This window comes from Geotrypetes seraphini, chromosome 5, assembly GCF_902459505.1.
Source record: "Geotrypetes seraphini chromosome 5, aGeoSer1.1, whole genome shotgun sequence".
In the NCBI taxonomy this organism is placed as follows: domain Eukaryota; kingdom Metazoa; phylum Chordata; class Amphibia; order Gymnophiona; family Dermophiidae; genus Geotrypetes; species Geotrypetes seraphini.
In genome coordinates, this window is record NC_047088.1 from 114,440,448 (window position 1) to 114,461,285 (window position 20,838).

Genomic DNA, 20,838 nt, shown 5'->3' on the forward strand with positions numbered 1-20,838 from the left:
AGGATACACACATTTTAGGAAATTAAAATAATTTATAAACCGAGGAGAAAAACTTAGAAACCTAGGTGTCATATCTGGGTTTATAGATATTAAACGAATCAGGGAGTAGCCATAAATCCTAAAATGCCTGAGAAGCATGATTAGCTAAGACTTTATAAATTCTTTTACTGAAATGTGATAGGTTTTGGGCTTATAACATGTAGCCAGATGAAAAATAATGCTACCTCAAGAAGGAGTGTTTCCTGAAATTTTTTTTATTGCAGGTCATACATTTATGGGGGTTAATTAATTGCCACTAAATTGGCATTAAATACCAATAATTGCCATTATTTTGTAGTTTCTCATGTAAATGGCTACCACCCATATTCTACAATCTTAGCGCCTAATTTCTATGGCACACAGCTCGGAGGGAGTTATGGACATAGAAGGAGAATGGATGGATAAGGGATAGGCTAAGCAATTAGGCACTAAGTTATAAAATACCGTTGGTTGCGCTTGTAACTACCAGTATTTGGGCTTGAACATTTACGCCAATTCTTAACATGGAATAAGTGTTCATGCCTAAAGTTAGCACCAAAATGAAGGTTTAGTTTGACCTTGATTTTGCACTGTATGCTCATCTTCATGTAATGAAAACTGTTTGTAACTCACTAATTTAAAAGTTTATGATAGGAATTTAAACTGTCTTTGATTTTGCACTGTATGTGAAGATGAATTTGATTTTGTGTAGTGATAATGCTGATTGTAACCTGCCTCAAACTCTGCTTGGTGAGGATTTGCCGGGATATAAGATTACATATAATATAACATTGTGATATCAAACAGCAGATAACATGGATATTAAATTTCTGCTTTAATTCCAGCTGCATAAAACTAGTGAGATAGCAGAATACAGTAGTGTTAAATGGCCGTGTTAAACTTATTAAGCATATTATTTTAACCCCTCCATATTTTTTGCCCATGTTAACTAGCTCTGAGAAATGTGGCCAGTTAACACAAGCCGCTTGAAACTTTTGGCTCTGGTGAACTTTGATTCAACAGCACCATTTAGAATTTGACACCAGGAAAACAGGAGGGAAACTGAATCTCTTCTGCTGGTAAAGACTGGCTGCTTCCTAGAGGGCAGGATGACAATGGTAATAGTTGCTTCTTTATTTTGGATCTGGGATTTGGGTGGTTTTAAAACTTAGCACCCACTGAAACAAGCTACAGTACATAGCTCTTGTTAGATGATTTAGGGGCATAGTCATCAACTTGTTGCCACTATTTTGTGTTATTTACTGTTAACCCCAGTTATTAGTAAGTAGGGGGTCCTTTTACTAAGGTGCGGTAGCCATTTTAGCATGCGCCAAACACTAACGCATACAAACGCGTCCATTATATCCTTTGGACGCATTAGCGTTTAGTACGCACTAAAACGGCTACTGCACCTTAGTAAAAGGACCCCTAGGTTTCATTGAATAAAATGGGACTTGTGGTAAACTTGCACAAATTACTGGTAAAAATAACATGTCTTGATAGAAACTCACATTGATAACAACACCCCTTAGTGGCTTTACAACCTTATGTTCCCGCACGGACATTATGCTCGGAGGATGCCTATTGGCTGGTGATACCAACCTTTCAACAATCAAAGATTGAAGCGGTATGGTGAAGACCTTTATCAGTGACAAGACCTTGCCAATGGAATTAGTTACCATTGGTGCTACGACAATCACAAACTGTTGTATCTTTTAAGAAGTTATTGAAGCATTATCTTTTGCAGTGTCCCTTTACAATGTATTGAGTTTCTTTGGATGGACTGGATGCGATTCTGTGATTTTTGTATTTATAGTTTGTTTAGTAATGTACATATGTGTGTTATATTTATTGATCTTGTTATTATGTATGTGTTTTTGTATCTCACCCTGGATAAAGGTGGGTCATAAATAATAAATCTATTAATCTAACTCTATATATCACACTCCCATGTGATATTTTAGAAATGCTAACACTATAAACTACTCTGATGGCATTTAGGATATTAGAAATATGTCAAGTTTTAAGTTTCAAGTTTATTTAAAATTTCTTATACCACCTATTCAGACTTCAGATATCATAAAAACATATATTCATTAAAACTAACTTAATGTTAGAAAGTCACATTAGGAGCAACTAATACTTTAAAACACATTTAAATCATGGACAAACAGATACAAGAGGAAAAAAAGATAAGAACTATATTTTTCTGAGTTGAGAGATTCTGATCTGAAACAATAATCTATTTAAAATTCAAAACTCCTGCATAAGTTGAAAACTTTTATAACTATGTAAAGTCTGAATGTTTGAACATTTGGTAAATGCAAATAAGATTAAAGCTATTAGTGTTGTTTGTGTAAGTCAGCAACTGGTATACCTTCTTCCATTGCTGTTTTTCTACCTTGATTTGATTCTGCTTAAGTTGTGTTGTCAAGGTTTTGTGCTGTGTTAGAACAATAAATATTCACAATATTTTCTGGGTTTTTTTTCTAATTTATTTCACTAGGGTGGAAGAGGAGATCCTGGATCTAAAGGAGCTCCTGGTTCCAAAGGAGTTACAGGTGACCCAGTAAGCATAATTTTATCCTTAAATAATGATAGATACTCAATAGAATAGATGTAGTAAGTCATGAAGGGGAGAAGAAAAAATCATCAGTATTTATGGATTATTCCAGAACTCTTTTATGAACATATAACAGAAAAGATGTGCATCAGGGGGCTTGATATATTCTTTTTAACACAAATTAATTTTAAGTGGTTTAAAATTCAGTAAATGGTTTAAAATTCAATATGTGAGAGATAGTCTTGCCATACATAATACATTTCCAAAGGAATCAAACAATAAATGCAATCATATACTGGTTCTATTCATTTCTGAAGATGAATTTCAGAATTTGCAAATTCTTCAGTCTTCCCCTCTTCTTATTTAAACATCTCATTCAATACTCTTTGACCCGTACTCTACATTCATCGCAATGGCACTTTCTAGTGGCACCTTCCTTCTTCCAAATATGCTCACATTCTGCTAGAATGTGAGCATATTTAGTAACATTGTAACATAGTATTTAGTAACATTGTAACATAGTAAATGACAGCAGATAAAGACCCGAATGGTCCATCTAGTCTGGCCAACCATACATGCTCCATAAATTAATCATTTAATTTAAATGGTCCTTTTTCTTAGATATTTTTGGGCCAGAAACTCAGGTCCCTGCCCAGTAGTGTGCTTAGGTTCTATCTACTGGAGTCTCCATCAAAGCTCACTCCAGCCTATCTTAATCATCCCAGCCATCAAAGCCCTCCCCAGCCCATCTTCAACTGAATGTCCAGGACACCATTTAGATGTTGGGGCTAGACCTGTTTTATAAATGAATAAGGGGAAAAAGGTGCCCAAACTCACCAGATGACCACTGGAAGGATTAAGGCATGACCTCCTTTACTTTCCCAGTGGTCACTGACCCCCTCCCACCACCTGAAGATTTGTGGCAGCAGCCAAAAAAGCAAACAGGATGCTAGGAACTATTTTAAAAAGCAATGGTTAACAAGACTAAGAATGTTATAATGCCCCTGTATTGCTCCATGATGCAACCTCACCTGGAGTATGTATGTTGCTCAGCGGTACTTGGTTGAAAATTTTTTGATCTATGGGGTACTTGGCTTAAAGAAGTTGGGAAACATTGCCCTAGAGTGCACCTCTGCTCTACTCAGATGTCTGTGGCCAGTTTGCTAAGAATGTTGGCTGTTTGTACTTCCCAATGGCTTGTACTTCCCAATTGCATTTTTTGTTTATTTAAAAAAAAATAAAAAATAAAACATAGATGGTAAAAGAAAGAACACAGCTAGAAATGGTAATTTTCAAAAATAAAAGATATTTTACTGTTTTGAAAATGGTCATTTACTAAATTTTTAGACGTCTTTCCCAAATCGTCCAAACTCAGACTTAGACATCCTATCAAAAATGCCCCTCCACATCTCCTATTTGTCTCATTACACTGCATGAATTCTTTGTATGTTTAGAAAACCTTTCCAAAGTGTCTATAAATTGCTGCCGTTTGCTGCTCTGACAAATTGCTCAGCAGTCAGTTATAAGTTCCTATATATTTTTCTGTTTCAAACTAGTAGTGACTGAGAACACTTAAGGGGCTAGTTGTTAAACTGTGATAAAATTTCTCATTTTACTGCAACTTAATTGAACATGGGGGTCACTAATCTGTGACAACTCAATATTGCAGGTTAGTAACACCCACAGTAGATGCAATCAACCTCACAAGCTGTGTTATTCTTCTTTCTAGGAACATTCTTAAAGAGGCTGTTGCTTGTTAATGCTCTGTGAACCTATTCCCAGTCAAGGCCCTCAACCCCTCCAGAAGATGTCTCTGGATACCAGTCAAGCCCTCCCACCCTACCCAAGTCACCACCCAGGTTCTTGGAAGAAGTCCTCAACCCACCATGAAAACATTCTCCACCTTTATTCACCACCCCACCTCTCTAAAGAAATCTATACCCTTGAGTCAACTCCCCCTTTCCCTATGATCCCCATTACCTATCCTGTAGACTATATAATACCTTATAAAGTGCTAGTTCTCCTATCTTTTTTAGCTAGTCTTTAAAATCAAACTCTCGCGTCTTCCACCCTTTCTGGACAAACTCCTCATCCCTTTCTGCCCCTTTCGGATTCTCAGATCAGCAGATCAGAACCTACTATCTGTTCCTTCTATTAAAGAATTTTATTACACCAGAAAATCCAATTTCTCTGTAGTCGCCCCAACTTTATGGAATGCCTTGCCATCCCAACTTCGCCACGAAAATCTCCTTGATAAATTCAAGACTAAACTAAAAACATTCTTATTTCAAGATGCATTCCACAGCTCCTAAACTTCTCATCACTAAGCCTGCCAACCGCTTTTAAGAAGCGACCCTATCCCTAATGTTTTATCTCTCTTCCTCTCTTTTCTCTTTAACTCAAATTTTTTTTTCTCTCTCTCCTAACAATGTAACTTTACCCCCCCCCCCCTTTCTTTCTCAAGCCCCACTCTCATGTTTGTTATTGTACAATGTCTTTAATGTTCACTTTCCCCCCCTTTTATAAGTATTATTTTAATTCTTTATTTTATCATAGCATTGTAAACCGGCTAGATACTTGTTGATGGTCAGTATATTAAAAATAATAAAACTTGAAACTTGAAACGTATTCATCACACCAATGTCTATTGACTATACCTTCTTTCTGACAAATATATCTTGAGGGTGTCCTGTTTCAGCACAATAGTTCCTACTGTCTGGAATTCCTTCCCCCTATATATATCAGGCTTGAACTATCCCAGGTTAAATGTAAATCCAAGTTGAAGACATTCTTTTTCACCCAGACTTTCCATCTACAACCCAAAACTGACCTCCATGGATGCTTACCACTATACCCTGTCAATTGCTTGAGACATGAATTATGAAGCAGGAGACATGTTCTCTGTTGTACCAGTCCTTTTCTCTCCTCCCCTTCTTCCCTTAATATCTATTATAATAAAACCCTAAGTTCGCATGCGCACTCTTACCTGCGTGCTCTGTTTTCCATGAACCTGTAGGTCCCCGCCGGCAAGAGTGCGCATGCGTGCTTCTACTCCCTCCCTTGACTCACTAAAAGGAAGCAGTTCGTCGTCTTCAGCCCCCCTCCTATCCCCGCCGCACTTGAACCCCCTTTGAGCCTCCCTTCCACCCTGAAACAACAAAAAACCTTCCGGAACTAGCAGTGTCCCCAGCACTTTAAAGACGCTGCATCGCGACCTTCTAATGCCGATTTCCTCTGCCGCATCCATGATGACATCATCAGAGACACGGCAGAGGAAATCGCCATTAGAAGGTTGCGAAGCAGCATCTTTAAAGTGCTGGGTACGCTGCTGGTTCCGGAAGGTTTTAGGTCGTCTCGCAGTGGGAGGGGCGGATGAGAGGGTCAATGGGGTCCGCTGCACGGTGGCGGAGGGGGGGAGATGGAAACAGGCTGATCACCGGTTCTACTGTACAGGGGGATGGGAGGGAGACAGGCTGGCTTCGGGGGTGGGGTTGGGTCAAAGTTTGGAAGGCAGTGAGGAGGACATAGGAAGGAGGCACTGGGGGGCACTAAGGACATAGGAAAGGGCACTGAGGGCACTAAGGACACAGGACAGATGCACTGGGGGCACTAAGGACACAGGACGGATGCACTGGGGTCACTAAGGACATGGGAAGGAGGCACTGGGGGTACTATGGACACAGGACAGAGGCACTGGGGGACCTTAGGACATGGGAAGGAGGCACTGGGGGCACTAAGGACTTAGGAAGGGGTACTAAGGACATGGGAAGGAAGCACTAGGGTACTAAGGACATAGGAAAGGGCACTAAGGACATAGGAAGGAATCACTGAGGGCACTAAGGACATAGGATGGGACATTATCCCAGGACAAGCAGGCAGCATATTCTTGACTGATGGGTGACGGCACCGACGGAGCCCCGGTACGGACAATTTTAGAGTGATTGCACTCTAAGAACTTGGAAAGTTCTAGCAGGCCGCACCGCGCACGCGCGAGTGCCCTCCCGCCCGACAGAGGCGCGCGGTCCCCAGTTTCTTAGTTTCCGCGGAGCTAAGAAGACGCACTTTCAACGGCTGTTGAAAACTTTTTTCTCATTCGCCTTCCCGCTCACGTAAACCTTTTCGGAATTTGTATTCCCCTTTTTTTCTTTTCTTTTTTTATAATAAAAAAAAAAAAAGAATTTTCTTTTTTTTTCCTCTCTTTTTCGGGTTCGCCCCGGCGGGGCCTGCTGCCACCATCGAGGCCTCGGCCTTCGATTTGGCAGAAGCCGTTTTCACATTCATGCCCCCCCCAACCCGGTTTTAAGAAGTGCCAGCGGTGCGCAAGGCCCATTTCCCTCACTGACCCGCACAACTGGTGCTTACAGTGCCTGGGTCCTGACCATGGGGCGTCCACCTGCACCCGCTGTGCCACTCTAAAAAAGAGAACGTTAAAAAACCGCCAGATCCAACAGCAACTTTTATTTGGTACCGAGATGTCGGATTCGGCGGCACCGGTCCCGACTTCGGCCCTGACGCAGTCGGCACCTACCTCATCGACGCCGCGCAACACCGTGCTGGCGTCGCATCCCTCAGGTAAGCCGGCTAAGAAGCCTTCCCCGCTGGAGCGTCCTCCGGTCTCAGTGGCAGCGAGCCCAATCCTGCCGACCTCGAGGCGCCCGCAGAAGCGCTCCGCTCCGATTGAGGTTAGCCCTTCGACCTCGGGTTCCTCTTCGGAGTGTAGAGCGGCACCAAAGGTACCGCAGAAGAAAAAAGCGGTACCGGTGCCTTCGCTGGACGAGCGAATTGCCGCCGTCCTGCAAGTACAGCTCAAAGAGCAATTGCAGCAACTCCTGCCTGCTCTTCTGACACCGAGCCTTCCAGTCCTGGTCCGGTCTGAGCTACCGGTACCGGCAGTGGAACAGCCTCTTTTATTGGCATCCACTTTGTCGGTACCTGTACAAACAGCTTCCTCGGTATCCATGCCAGTTTTAGCTCTGGAACCGAGGTCTTTACACCAGGCGGTGCAAACTTCGGCACCGGCACACCCGATGACATCTCCCGGTACCGTTTCTCAGAGGTCTGGTAAGTCGACTCACAAAACTCGACACCTAGAACCCTCCACACCGGAGTCACGGGACTGTAGCTTTCAAGTGAGGGACCCTGATCTGTGGGGTGATTCAGAGGAGCCTTTCCTCCCAGAGAGAGAGTGTTCGTCAGGGGACGAGGATCCTTCTGGTTTAGATCCATCCTCCAAACCTGATGCAACTTCTTTCACCTCTTTTCTCAAAGAGGTGTGCGACTCTCTCTCTATTCCCTTGGAGGCTGAATCCAAAAAATCCAAGGCATTTCTCGATGCACTGGACTTTGACCAGCCTCCAAGGGAATTCTTAAAATTGCCTCTCCATGATATTTTGCGAGAGACTTTCTATAAAAATCTAGAGACACCTTTGAACATTCCAGGAGCTCCTCGCAAACTGGACTCCTTATACAAGGTCATACCTATTCCGGGCTTTGACAAACCGCAACTCCCCCATGAGTCTTTACTGGTAGAATCTACTTTAAAGAAATCCACGGGGGCTAGTGTGTACGCCTCTGTCCCTCCTGGCAGAGAAGGTAAGGCCATGGATAAGTTTGGCAAACGGTTGTATCAGAATGCGATGCTAGCTAATAGATCTGGGAACTATGCTTTCCATTTTTCGTTCTACCTTAAGCATCTCATTCAAACTTTGTCAACTTTTGAGAAATACCTCCCTGACCGTAAAAGATCTGCCTTTCGCCAAACTTCTTTATCGCTCTTACAACTTCGTAAGTTCATGGTCAGATCAATCTATGATACCTTTGAGCTGACCTCTAGGGCCACGGCTATGTCAGTGGCCATGCGGCGACTGGCCTGGCTTAGAGTTTCAGAACTCGATGTCAATCACCAAGATCGCCTGGCCAATGCACCTTGCTTGGGGGATGAGCTGTTTGGAGAATCCATGGACTCCACTACCCAAAAGCTCTCAGCTCATGAGACTCGGTGGGACACTCTCCTTAAAACGAAAAAGAAAACCCCACCTACCAGGCCTTTTCGCCAACAGTCGGCCTACCAGCGTAGATTTGTGGCTCGTCCTTTACCACAGGCCCCGCAGCAACCCAGGCGTCAGAGGCAACAACAGAGGCAAGCTGCTAGACCAGCACAGCAGCAACAACAGGTGAAGCCTCCCCTTCAAAAAAATCCACTCAACCCTTTTGACTTGGTTCTCCAGGACATAGCCAGTCTCCATCCTGCCGCCCACCTTCCGCAGCCCATAGGAGGACGCCTTACTCTTTTCATAAGCCGTTGGGAAACCATCACCTCGGATCAGTGGGTCCTCAACATCATCCGCCATGGCTACTCTCTCAAATTTCAGACACTTCCTGCCCAAAGTCTGCCAAGAGAGTCTGCTTTGAACACTCCTCAGGTTTCACTCCTTCTTCAGGAGGTTCAATCCCTCCTCCTTCTGAACGCCATAGAGGAAGTTCCTCTAGTCTAGATCAAAAGGGGCAGGGATTCTACTCCCGTTATTTTCTAGTTCCCAAAAAAACAGGAGATCTCAGACCCATCCTAGATCTTCGCGATCTCAACAAATGCTTGGTCAAAGAGAAATTCAGAATGCTCTCTTTAGCCACTCTTTACCCTCTTCTCAATCAAGGCGACTGGCTATGTTCCCTCGATCTCAAAGAAGCATACACTCACATACCGATCAATCTGGCCTCCAGACAGTACCTACGCTTCATGATCAATCGTTGTCATTACCAGGTCAAGGTGCTACCCTTCGGTCTTGCCTCCTCTCCAAGAGTGTTTACCAAATGTCTGATTGTGGTGGCTGCTTTTCTACGTTCCCACCACCTTCAGGTGTTTCCTTACCTGGACGATTGGTTGATAAAGGCCAATTCATCTCAGACAGTACTCCAGGCCACCAACCAGACCATTCTATTTCTACGTTTGCTGGGGTTCGTGATCAATCTACCCAAATCTCATCTCATCCCCACTCAGAGACTTCAATTCATTGGAGTTTCAAGTTTCAAGTTTCAAGTTTATTAGTTTGCTTGTTGAATCGCTTAATCGGATTTCTAAGCGATGTACAATAAAATATACATGTAAGGAAATGAAAACATTACATACAGTTAATTAATTATAACGTAAACAAAAGGTAAGAGGGGGTGAAATACATTTTTTATAGTAAAGAAAGAACATACAGGGAAAATACATAAGGAAATTAAAAAAAAACAAAAGATAGAAAAATAATTCGCTAGAATAACACTTTATAATAAAATTTAATTAATTTGCAAATGCGTCTTTGAACAAAAAGGTTTTTAATTCGCTTTTAAATTTCCCAAACACCTTCTCCTCCCGTAAAAACATGGGAAGCGCATTCCAGATCTGGGGAGCTGTACATGACACAGTCCTCATGAGAGCGTTCCTGCCGTCCAACCGTCTTCAAACGCTTCAATCTCTATGTCAGCAGGTGCTTCCACAACGTTCCATCTCTGCCAAGCAAATGATGATACTCTTGGGTCACATGGCCTCCACAGTTCATGTCACACCACTTGCACATCTTCACCTGTGCACTCCTCAATGGACCCTAGCTACCCAGTGGTCCCAAGCAATGGATCCTTGCTCACGTCACATATCTGTAACATCATCTCTTCGTCAGTCTCTACAATGGTGGTTGATATCCTCAAATCTCTCCAGAGGTCTTCTGTTCCATCTACCTCCTCATCAACTTGTCATCACCACCGACGCCTCCCCTTATGCCTGAGGAGATCATTTGAACGAGTTCCAAACTCAAGGACTTTGGACAGCTCAGGAAATGAAGCATCATATCAATTTCCTGGAACTCAGAGCAATGTTTTATGCCCTCAAGGCCTTCCAGCATCTTCTCTTTCCTCAAGTCCTCCTGCTGTGCACAGACAATCAAGTTGCGATGTAGTACATCAACAAGTAGGGTGGGACAGGCTCTCGCCTCTTGTGCCAAGAAGCCCAGAAGATTTGGGCTTGGGCCACAGATCACCATCTATTCCTGAAAGCTATCTACATTCAGGGAGAACAGAATTCCTTGGCGGACAAGCTCAGCAGAATTCTCCAGCCTCACGAGTGGACACTCGATCCTTTAACTCTGCAGTCCATCTTCGCTCAGTGGGGCACTCCTCAGATAGACCTCTTTGCAGCTCCTCACAATCACCAGCTGCCCCTATTCTGCTCCAGACTCTACTCTCCTCACCGTCTGGCAGCGGATGCATTTCTCCTCGATTGGTCCAATCTGTTCCTGTACGCTTTCCCTCCTCTGCCTCTCATGTTAAGAACCTTGTTCAAGCTCAAGAGGGAACGAGCCACCATGATTCTGATTGCTCCACGGTGGCCCAGGCAACATTGGTTCTCCCTTCTACTTCAACTCAGTTCCAGGGAACCCTTTCTTCTTCCACTGTTTCCTTCTCTGCTTACACAACATCAGGAGACCCTTCTGCATCCCAACCTCCAGTCTCTGCACCTGACAGCTTGGTATCTCTCGGGCTGACTTCGACTGATACTCTTTTGTCTCAGCCCGTTCTCTCCATTCTGGACGCATCCAGGAAACCGGCCACTCTGCAATGTTACCTTCAGAAGTGGACTCGATTTTCTTCCTGGTATCTTCTTCATCATTTTGATCCCACTTCCCTTGCAGTGGAGACGTTGTTGGATTATCTTCTTTCTTTGTCTGACTCTGGCCTCAAGTCTACTTCCATCAGAGTCCACCTCAGTGCTATTGCTGCTTTTCATGAGCCAGTCCATGGAAAACTCCTCTCAGCTCATCCCTTGGTGTCCAGATTCATGCGGGGTCTTTTCAATGTGAAACCACCTCTTAAAGCCCCTCCTGTTATCTGGGATCTCAATGTAGTTCTTTCCGCCTTAATGAAGCCTCCATTTAAACCTTTGGCTACCGCTTCTTTCAAGTTTCTCACTTGGAAGGTACTTTTCCTTATTGCTCTTACCTCTGCCAGGAGGGTCAGTGAGCTACATGCACTAGTTGCGGATCCACCTTTTACAGTCTTCCATCATGACAAGGGGTTCTGCGTACACATCCAAAGTTTCTCCCTAAGGTTGTCTCTGAATTCCATCTCAATCAATCTATTGTTCTGCCTGTCTTCTTTCCGAAACCTCACTCGCATTCTGGAGAACAGGCTCTGCATACTTTGGACTGTAAGCGGGCTCTAGCTTACTATTTAGAGCGTACTAAGCCCCACAGATCATCTCCCCAACTCTTTCTGTCCTTTGATCCGAATAAATTAGGACGTCCTGTTACTAAACGTACGTTGTCAAATTGGCTTGCAGCGTGCATTTCATTTTGTTATGCTCAGTCTGGACTGACACTGGAAGGTTCTGTCACGGCCCATAGAGTTAGAGCTATGGCAGCATCTGTGGCTTTCCTCCGTTCCACGCCTATTGAGGAAATCTGCAAGGCTGCTACATGGTCCTCAGTTCACACTTTTACATCTCACTATTGTCTGGATGCATTCTCCAGACGGGATGGACACTTCGGCCAATCTGTTTTGCAAAATTTGTTTTCCTAATGGCCAACCTACCCTCCATCCCTCTTTTTGTTAGCTTGGAGGTCACCCATCAGTCAAGAATATGCTGCCTGCTTGTCCTGGGATAAAGCACAGTTACTTACCGTAACAGGTGTTATCCAGGGACAGCAGGCAGATATTCTTGCGTCCCACCCACCTCCCCGGGTTGGCTTCTTAGCTGGCTTATCCTAACTGGGGACCGCGCGCCTCTGTCGGGCGGGAGGGCACTCACGCGTGCGCGGTGCGGCCTGCTAGAACTTTCCAAGTTCTTAGAATGCAATCACTCTAAAATTGTCCGTACCGGGGCTCCGTCGGTGCCGTCACCCATCAGTCAAGAATATCTGCCTGCTGTCCCTGGATAACACCTGTTACGGTAAGTAACTGTGCTCTATGGACATAGGAAGGGGCCACTGAGAGACAGGCAGGCATGGCGCAACAGAGAAATACTGGGGGCCAGGGAGACAGAGACAGAAAGAAAGATAGATAGACAGGGGGCCAGGGAGAGACACAGACAGAAAGAATGACAGACAGACAGCATCCAAGGAGAAAGAGACAAAGAAAACCCCCCCACAAAAATAGACATCTACTCTAGCACCCGTTAATGTAATGGGCTAAAACACTAGTATATTATATTTCTCCTTCTTCATGCCTCCTTTGGTACAAGCCTCTCATCTACAGCTTTTGGTATTGTATGTCTTTATCAAGATGTTTTGTCCCACTACTTCTGATATGCCTTGTAAATGGCTTAGATTTTTACTGTATTTATGGTATATCAAATAAACTTGAAGTTTTGCATTTCATTATTACTGTATATAACTTACATTTCCTAGCCTAATGGTTAATGCAGTGAGCTGAGAACTGCAGCTGCTTGAGACCCTAGGCAAGTCACTTAACCCTCTGTTGCCCAAGATACATAATTTAGATCATGAACCCACTAGGGACAAATAAAAGTACCTACATATAGTATATGTAAATCATTGTACTCATAGAAAGGCATTATATCATATCCATGATCCTAAAATAATTTAAAATTTTGTCATTTAACATATGTTAAAGGGGCAAATAATGTATATTATTCCCTTAACATGTTAGTAATTACTCTCTAAGGGTTCTCGCGAGATGTTTCTTTTAAGAATAATTTGCAGCTTTCCCATAGTGTAAGTAAGTGAACAGCATGCTAGAGCAGTGCTTCTCAACTAGCCTGTTGGGGTTATGGGGTCACCACACTGTATATGCATGAGAGAAGTTTGCATTCATTGTAGAGGTCTGCATGGGAACGGGGATTATGGGAATCCACCTAGGTCCATGGGACTCCCACGGGGATCCCCCCTAGGTCCACGGGGCTCCCCCCTTGGTCCACAGGACTCTCCCCTAGGTCCACGGGACTCCCAAGGGGATCCTCCCAGGTCAACGGGACTACCACGGGGATGGACACTGGTTCTCCAGGGTTCCCACGGAAATGCCAGCCTACCTATGTTCCAATGTTCCCTCTAAGCTTCTTCGATTCCTCAACGCACCAGTTGCTGATTGCCATTCACATGGGAGAGCTCTGTATATCCACCAATCGGAGACAGAGCTGGAGCTTGATGGTCAATCATTAGCACTTCCTTATAGAAGTGCTCCCAGATTGGTGGATGTTCAGAGCTTTCCCAGTAGTGAACCTTGGCGTGAGACCTCCCCTGAAAAATTTCATTGGCTCAAGTCTGCCACCGCTCACTGTGGCTATGCAGAGGAGCGCGGGAGAGACTTGGCGACATAACTGTGCAACTCTGGAGCCAGAGTACCCTGAATTAAACTGCTTCAGCCCAGCAGGTACCAACATTAAATATGTAACTTAAAAAAAAAAAAGAAAAAAAGAGCGAAGGGGGACAGAATTGCTGCACCGGGCATCTTCTTACTGTCCATCAAATTCTGCCTTAAATATACTTTTTTGGGATAGCATTTTGTTGATATGCCAACCCCACCCGACTGGGGAGAGGGAGGGAGAAGGGGTATTGTGTTTATACCTGTTCTGGCAAATGTCTGACTTTGTTTTGAATTTTCTGTAAAACTCAATTAAAACTAAAATCAAAACTGTCAGAAGTAATTGCTGCTTTTTATGGGGACAGGTAATTTTTATGGGGGGATGGAGGGGATTCCTCGCGGGGACGGGTGGGGACGGAGGAGATTCTGGTGGGAACAGATGGGAATGTGCAGAATTCTGGCAGGTACGGATAGGGATAGGCAGGATTCTGGTGGGGACGGGTGGGGACAGGCAGGATTCTGGCGTGGATGGGTGGGATTTCTGTCCCTGCGCAACTCTCTAATTTATTGTTTCCACTATGTGGAAATCTAACTCTTGTATATTTAGTGTGGCAATCTTGAAAATTCAGCTGGCTAAGTCTGCCTCCAGAAGAGGGTTGAGAAACACAGTGCTAGGGGATGCATTCTTTCAACTGGTGGGATAAATTGTTGGGTTGCTGTCTTGAGGCTGGGGTAGTGAGTAACACAGCTGTATATCTCTAAGATCAAGACTTAAACCTGAATATGCTGCCTCGGTCCTGTTTCATATGTTTCAGAATGACTATTAAATTGCTATACAGCTTCCAGGTTATGAGAAATTATGCAAACTAAATAAGTTACTCTGGCTTTTACAAAGCTGTGGTACAGGTTTCTACCCCCGGCCAGTGAGGTAAATGCTCCAACACTCATAGAATTCCTACGAGCATTGGAGCATTTACCTTACCAGCCTGCAGTAGAAACTTCTACCGCAGCTTTGTAAAAGGGGATAGCTAAATATTTTAAAACAGAAAATGCCTGGAATTTGTATTTTTAAAAAATCTACATTTGAATACTATACAATATGCATGGACACATGCCATTCTTGTTGCTTTGTCTTATAGGGTGATCCTGGCCTGACAGGAGAGCCTGGTCCAAGGGGAGCTCATGGAGAACCTGGTCCTGCGGTACTGTTCAACTAGCCTACTTATTTTAATACTTAGATCTTTTTTTTCACTTTTCACAGCTACTGTTATTTGTATACTGCTTTTATCCCAAACTTGCATTCAGAGCTTTACTTTGTTCTTCATATTTATTCTATTGCTTAGATTTCAAGTCTAACCCCATATATTGGTTCAAAAGTCATACTGGAAGCCTTTTACTGTGTTGGCTACTCTTCTCAAGAATAACCTTATTTAACTACAACTCTAGAGTAATAACTGGTACTTTTAATTTACTGTTTGCAAATATTTAAATATTGCGTTAAATTAGAAAGATACTGTATGGCACATTGTCAGATGATTTATATATCAACTTCATAGTCCTGAATAGTCCAGTAATTCTCATGCTAACCTGCAGGGCATACCCACTCAATCTAGTTTCCAAAATGCATGTCATCTGATATAAAACATTACAACAAAACTCATATACTACAAATCAAGCTCTGACCATATCACACCACTGCTTATAGAATTACACTGGTTACCAAGAGAAAAAAGAATAGAATTCAAACTATGCTGCGTAGCATTTAAAACGCTATATGGTGATGTCCCTGACAACTTCCCCAGATTTACTGGACTATTAGGTAGATCTGTGGGCCAACGTAACTCTTAACAACCTGACCCTATCATTCCCAACTCTGAAAAATATAAAATATAAGACATCTCACAGCAAATCATTCAACTACCAAATAGCAAAAGTAGAGAATGACACAAGGACAAATTTTTCCTTGTCCCCATGGGAATTCATTTTCCTGTCCCGTCACCGCGAGTTATTTTCTTGTCCCTGCCCCATTCCTGCAAGCTCTGTCCCCATCTACACAAGCCTCAAACACTTTAAAATCATAAGTGTTTCAGGCTTGTGTGGTTAAGGCAGAACTTACAGGAATAGGGCAGGGACAAGGATAGTGACAAAACTCATGGGGGGACGGGTCAGGGAAATTGAGTTCCTGCGGGGATGGGTCCCCATGTCATTGTCTAAGCAAAAGTGTAGAACTTACTTCCCATCAAACTTCGCACAACCACAGTATACACACTCAGTGGCATAGCGAGGGTAGGAGGTGCCTGGGGTGGTGGCAGCTCCCCATGCCCTTCTCTTTGACCCCCCCCCCACTCTTTCCATGCCAACCCCTCCATACTCGTGCCCTCCCTTCCCAGCCCCGTACCACTTCAAATCTTTGCCAGCGCAAGCAGCTTCTCCAGGCTGCTTTCCCTATGATGTCACTTCCTGGCCTCGCAACCCGGAAGTGATTTCAGAGGAATCCAGGCCAGCGCAAGAAACAGGCTACAGTATTTGCTCCCACTGGTGAAGATTGTTGGAGAAGGAAAGGCACAAGTGAGGCATGGGGGGCAGAGAGGTGCCAACACCCCCACCAAGATGGCACCCCCCCTTACTATACTCCTGTACACACTGTTTCACATAAATCTAAAAACAGCTTTTTAAGAAATCCCTATCAGGGATCCAAAGAAACTCAGACTAATAATACAAATCACCCAAAACAAAGACAATGTTAACGGTCAGCTGCTATTTATGATATATTACATCAGACTATGAGGCTCATAATCAAAACTTTGAAATGTCCAAACACCATCCCAAGTTGGCACTTGGACATCCTAATAGCCGGGACATCCAAGTGCTGATAATCAAAACTGACTTCCTGGATGTCCAGCAGCACCTCTAGGCCACTGTGCGTCCAGAGCTCAAAGGAGTGTGTTGGCAGGTGTGTTATGGGCGGACATCAGGCAAGCTTAGACCTGGATGTCCGGCAGTGATAATCACAGCTTTCCCAGGACATCCTAGATGGAACTTAGACACAACTAAAACAGGTCTAATTGCTGGCATCTAAGTGTCCCAAAGCTGCCCAAACTAACCACTGGGACTAACTAGCTAAAGTTAGGACCATAATTTTTCTGTCCTAATTTTATCCAGATAAATTTCTGTGATAACTTCCAGGATCATCTCTGCTCCCCCTCCTCCCTAAATTGGTTTGGCACTATCCTGATAGTGCCAAGATAGTCTGGAAAGATCTTCAGCAGCACTATCTAGTGTGATAGTTGTCCAGATATTTTCCTTTCAATACTGACCCATATGTTTGTTTAAGTGCCTGCTGTACATTTATGCATGTATTTGCTCAGGTGATCTTTTAAACACTAGGGATGTGAATCTGTAAGTGTATATTCAGCTCATTAGTACATCTGTAAAATGTAATGCATGCATTTTAGAATGTGATAGTACATTCTATTAATCTCTTTTTGAAAAGAGTTTGGAAAATAAACCCTGAATATCAGGAAATTTTTTAGGAAAAACTGAAAACTAACTAATATTTCTTGCTTGAGCACATCCCTAATGAACACCTGCTTGAACATTTAAAATGTCATTCAGCGCAGTTAAGTCACTTATAAAATTATCTTCATAAAGCAATATAGATTTTTCAGAAAACATAAAAGTACCGGTAATTTGTTTGGGGGAATAGTAACCAAACATGAGACTCCAGTGTATATAAATATTTAATGCATAATTATTGATCTGAAAACTAGCTTTTTTTAAGGCTCAAGGATCAGTTTGAAATCACTGTCCTAGATGATGGCGGCTTTATTCAGCTAGTACTTAAACTTATTGCAAATCCTATTACAGATCACTGCATGACAGTGGCATACCTAGGGTATGTGACACCCAGGGCCTATCATTTTTAACACCCCTCTCCCAATATAAAAAGGGATCAGAGGAGCACCCCCCCTAGGAGCTGCACCTGGGGTGGTCCGCCTCTTTCCCTTAGTACGCCACTGCCGCATAACAAATGATTAAGAACTAGTAATATATTTTGAGGAACATGATTCTTTGTTTCTTTTTTTTTTTGCAGGGTGATAGTGGAACTCCAGGGGATCCTGGACTTACCGTATGTAAAAATATAGTATCATATTCTTTGATATGCTCTTTCACAAACATTTAAGTTTTATTCAAATTTGATATATGCTGATTGGCAAAACAACTCAATGGTTTAAAATAAAATAATATCAAAAAGAAATGAGGAGCATAGGAAAGGGGGATGGAAGGGCAGAAATACAGGAAAACTCCACATAGAAATAAGGATCCATTCTAATTCCTCCTAAAAAGATTATGTTAGCTGTGTTTGGCCACATTAAAGGTTAATAAATAAGGGACTTCCGTCTTTGGGTGGCACTGCATGTAGTACTCAGGACTACTGATGACATCATTTGGGCTTGGCGCCCTATTTCAATGAGCCCCTGCCATGGAACATGGTCCGCAGATGTGAGCCGGAGGATGCATGACAATGGGACATGGACAAAGGGACATGCCCCTTTTGAGCCCCTTTGAAGTCCTAGAGGAACAGGGAATGACTGATTTTTGCAATGAGGAGAAAGAGGAAAAATAAAACTTTATCTGGGATATCAACATCTACAAATATGGTGAAAGAACCTATGGACCTAAATGTGAGACCACCTCTTCAAGTCATGGTTATAAGTCATCAAAGTGATTCCTCCCAGTTGCAGCCTCCAGAGAGGACTCCTCTCCAGGAAATCTTGCCCACAAGGAAATAAGATTTCTCCTCTTTTGACTGTATCCTCTATGGGTGGAGAATCTGTTGAGTCTATTAAGGAGTGTAACCTGTTAAGGGCTCCTCTCCCTAAACCTGTCCAGATGGTCCTTTAAAATAATTTAGAAGAAATAGAGCTTCAAGGAAAACAAGCCACATGTGGCAGGTTATTAAGAGCATAAGAACATAAGAAGTTGCCTCCGCTGAGGCAGACCAGAGGTCCATCTTGCCCAGCGGTCCGCTCCCGCGGCGGCCCATCAGGCCTATTGCCTGAACAGTGGTCTCTGACTAATTTTATAAATTACCTCTAATCCTATCCCTATAACCTATCTCTACTCCTATCTGTACCCCTCAATCCCTTTGTCCTCCAGGTACCTGTCCAGACCTTCTTTGAAGCCCTGTAGCGTGCTTCTGCTTATCACATCCTCCGGTAGCGCGTTCCATGTATCCACCACCCTCTGGGTTAAAAAGAACTTCCTGGCGTTTGTTCTAAACCTTTCCCCTTTCAATTTTTCTGAGTGCCCCCTTGTACTTGTGGTTCCCCATAATTTGAAAAATCTGTCCCTGTTCACTTTTTCTATGCCCTTCATGATCTTAAAGGTTTCTATCATGTCTCCTCTAAGTCACCGCTTTTTCAGGGAGAAAAGCCCTAGCTTTTTCAGCCTGTCAGTATATGAGAGGTCCCCCATATCCTTTATTAGCTTAGTTGCTCTTCTATGGACTCTCTCAAGTACCGCCATGTCCTTCTTGAGGTACGGCTACCAGTACTGGACACAGTACTCCAGGTGTGGGCGCACCATTGCACGATACAGTGGCAGGATGACTTCCTTCGTCCTGGTCGTGATACCTTTCTTAATGATACCCAACATTTTGTTCGCTTTCCTTGAGGCTGTGGCGCACTGCGCTGACGCCTTCAATGTTGTGTCTACCATCACTCCCAGGTCTCTTTCAAGGTTGCTCACCCCTAGCAGTGATCCCCCCATCTTGTAAGTTAACATCGGGTTCTTTTTCCCTACATGCATGACCTTGCATTTTCCTATGTTGAAGCTCATTTGCCACTTTTTGGCCCACTCTTCCAGCGTTGTCAGATCTTTTTGGAGATCTTTGCAGTCCTCCATGTTTTTGACCCTGCTGTATAGTTTAGTGTCATCCGCAAATTTAATAACCTCACATTTTGTTCCTGCCTCCAGGTCGTTAATAAATATATTGAACAGGAGCGGTCCCAGCACCGACCCCTGTGGAACTCCGCTCATGACCCATTACCAATCTGAGTAATGGCCCTTTACTCCAACCCTCTGTTTCCTGTCCGCCAACCAGTTTTTGATCCATCGGTGGACCACCCCTTGCACCCCGTGGTTCCATAGCTTCCTTAGCAGTCTTTCGTGTGGTACCTTGTCGAAGGCTTTTTGGAAGTCAAGGTAAATGATGTCTATGGATTCCCCTTTATCCACCCCCTCAAAGAAGTATAATAAGTTCGTGAGGCATGACCTGCCCTTGCAGAAGCCATGCTGGCTCGACTTTAGCTGCCCATTGTTTTCGATGTGTTCCCAGATGCTGTAGCGCTTCCATCATCTTTCCCGGGACCGAGGTCTAGCTCACCAGCCTGTAGTTTCCTGGGTCTCCCCTTGAGCCTTTCTTGAAGATGGGCGTGACATTTGCTATTTTCCAGTCCTCCGGAATCTCTCCAGTTTTTAAGGATAGGTTGCATATTTGTCGAAGTGGCTCAGCTATTTCGTTCCTTAGTTCCTTGAGTAACCTTGGGTAAATGCCGTCCAGACCTGGCGATTTGTCGCTCTTTAGCCTGTCTATCTGCCTGAGGACATCCGCCTTGCTCACTTCTAGTTGGACCAGATTTTCATCCTGATCTCCTTTTACGATCTCCTCAGGTTCCGGAATGTTGGTTGTGTCCTCCCTTGTGAAAACTGACGTGAAGAACTCATTTAACCTGTCAGCTATCTCCTTTTCCTCTTTTACCACTCCCTTTCTGTCTCCATCATCCAAGGGTCCCACTTCCTCCCTTGCTGATTGCTTCCCCTTGACGTACCTGAAGAATGATTTGACGTTTGTTGCTTCCCCTGCCAGTCTCTCTTCATATTCTCTTTTTGCTTTCCTAACCACTCGGTGACACTCCTTTTGGTGTTTTTTATGCTCCTTTTGGTTGTCCTCTGTCTGGTCC

At 43.7% G+C, this 20,838-nt stretch overlaps 1 protein-coding gene across 2 annotated transcripts in view; it reads left to right on the forward strand.

Moving 5' to 3' along the window:
- The window catches only part of COL6A2 (collagen type VI alpha 2 chain), a 167,251-nt gene that overhangs the window by 105,818 nt on the left and 40,595 nt on the right, over positions 1 to 20,838 (forward strand). For both annotated transcript variants that reach the window (XM_033945420.1, XM_033945421.1), the window contains exons 21-23: positions 2,525 to 2,587; positions 15,013 to 15,075; positions 17,967 to 18,002. In XM_033945420.1, coding sequence (XP_033801311.1) covers positions 2,525 to 2,587; positions 15,013 to 15,075; positions 17,967 to 18,002 — 162 coding nt within the window. The remainder of the gene's footprint in view (positions 1 to 2,524; positions 2,588 to 15,012; positions 15,076 to 17,966; positions 18,003 to 20,838) is intronic.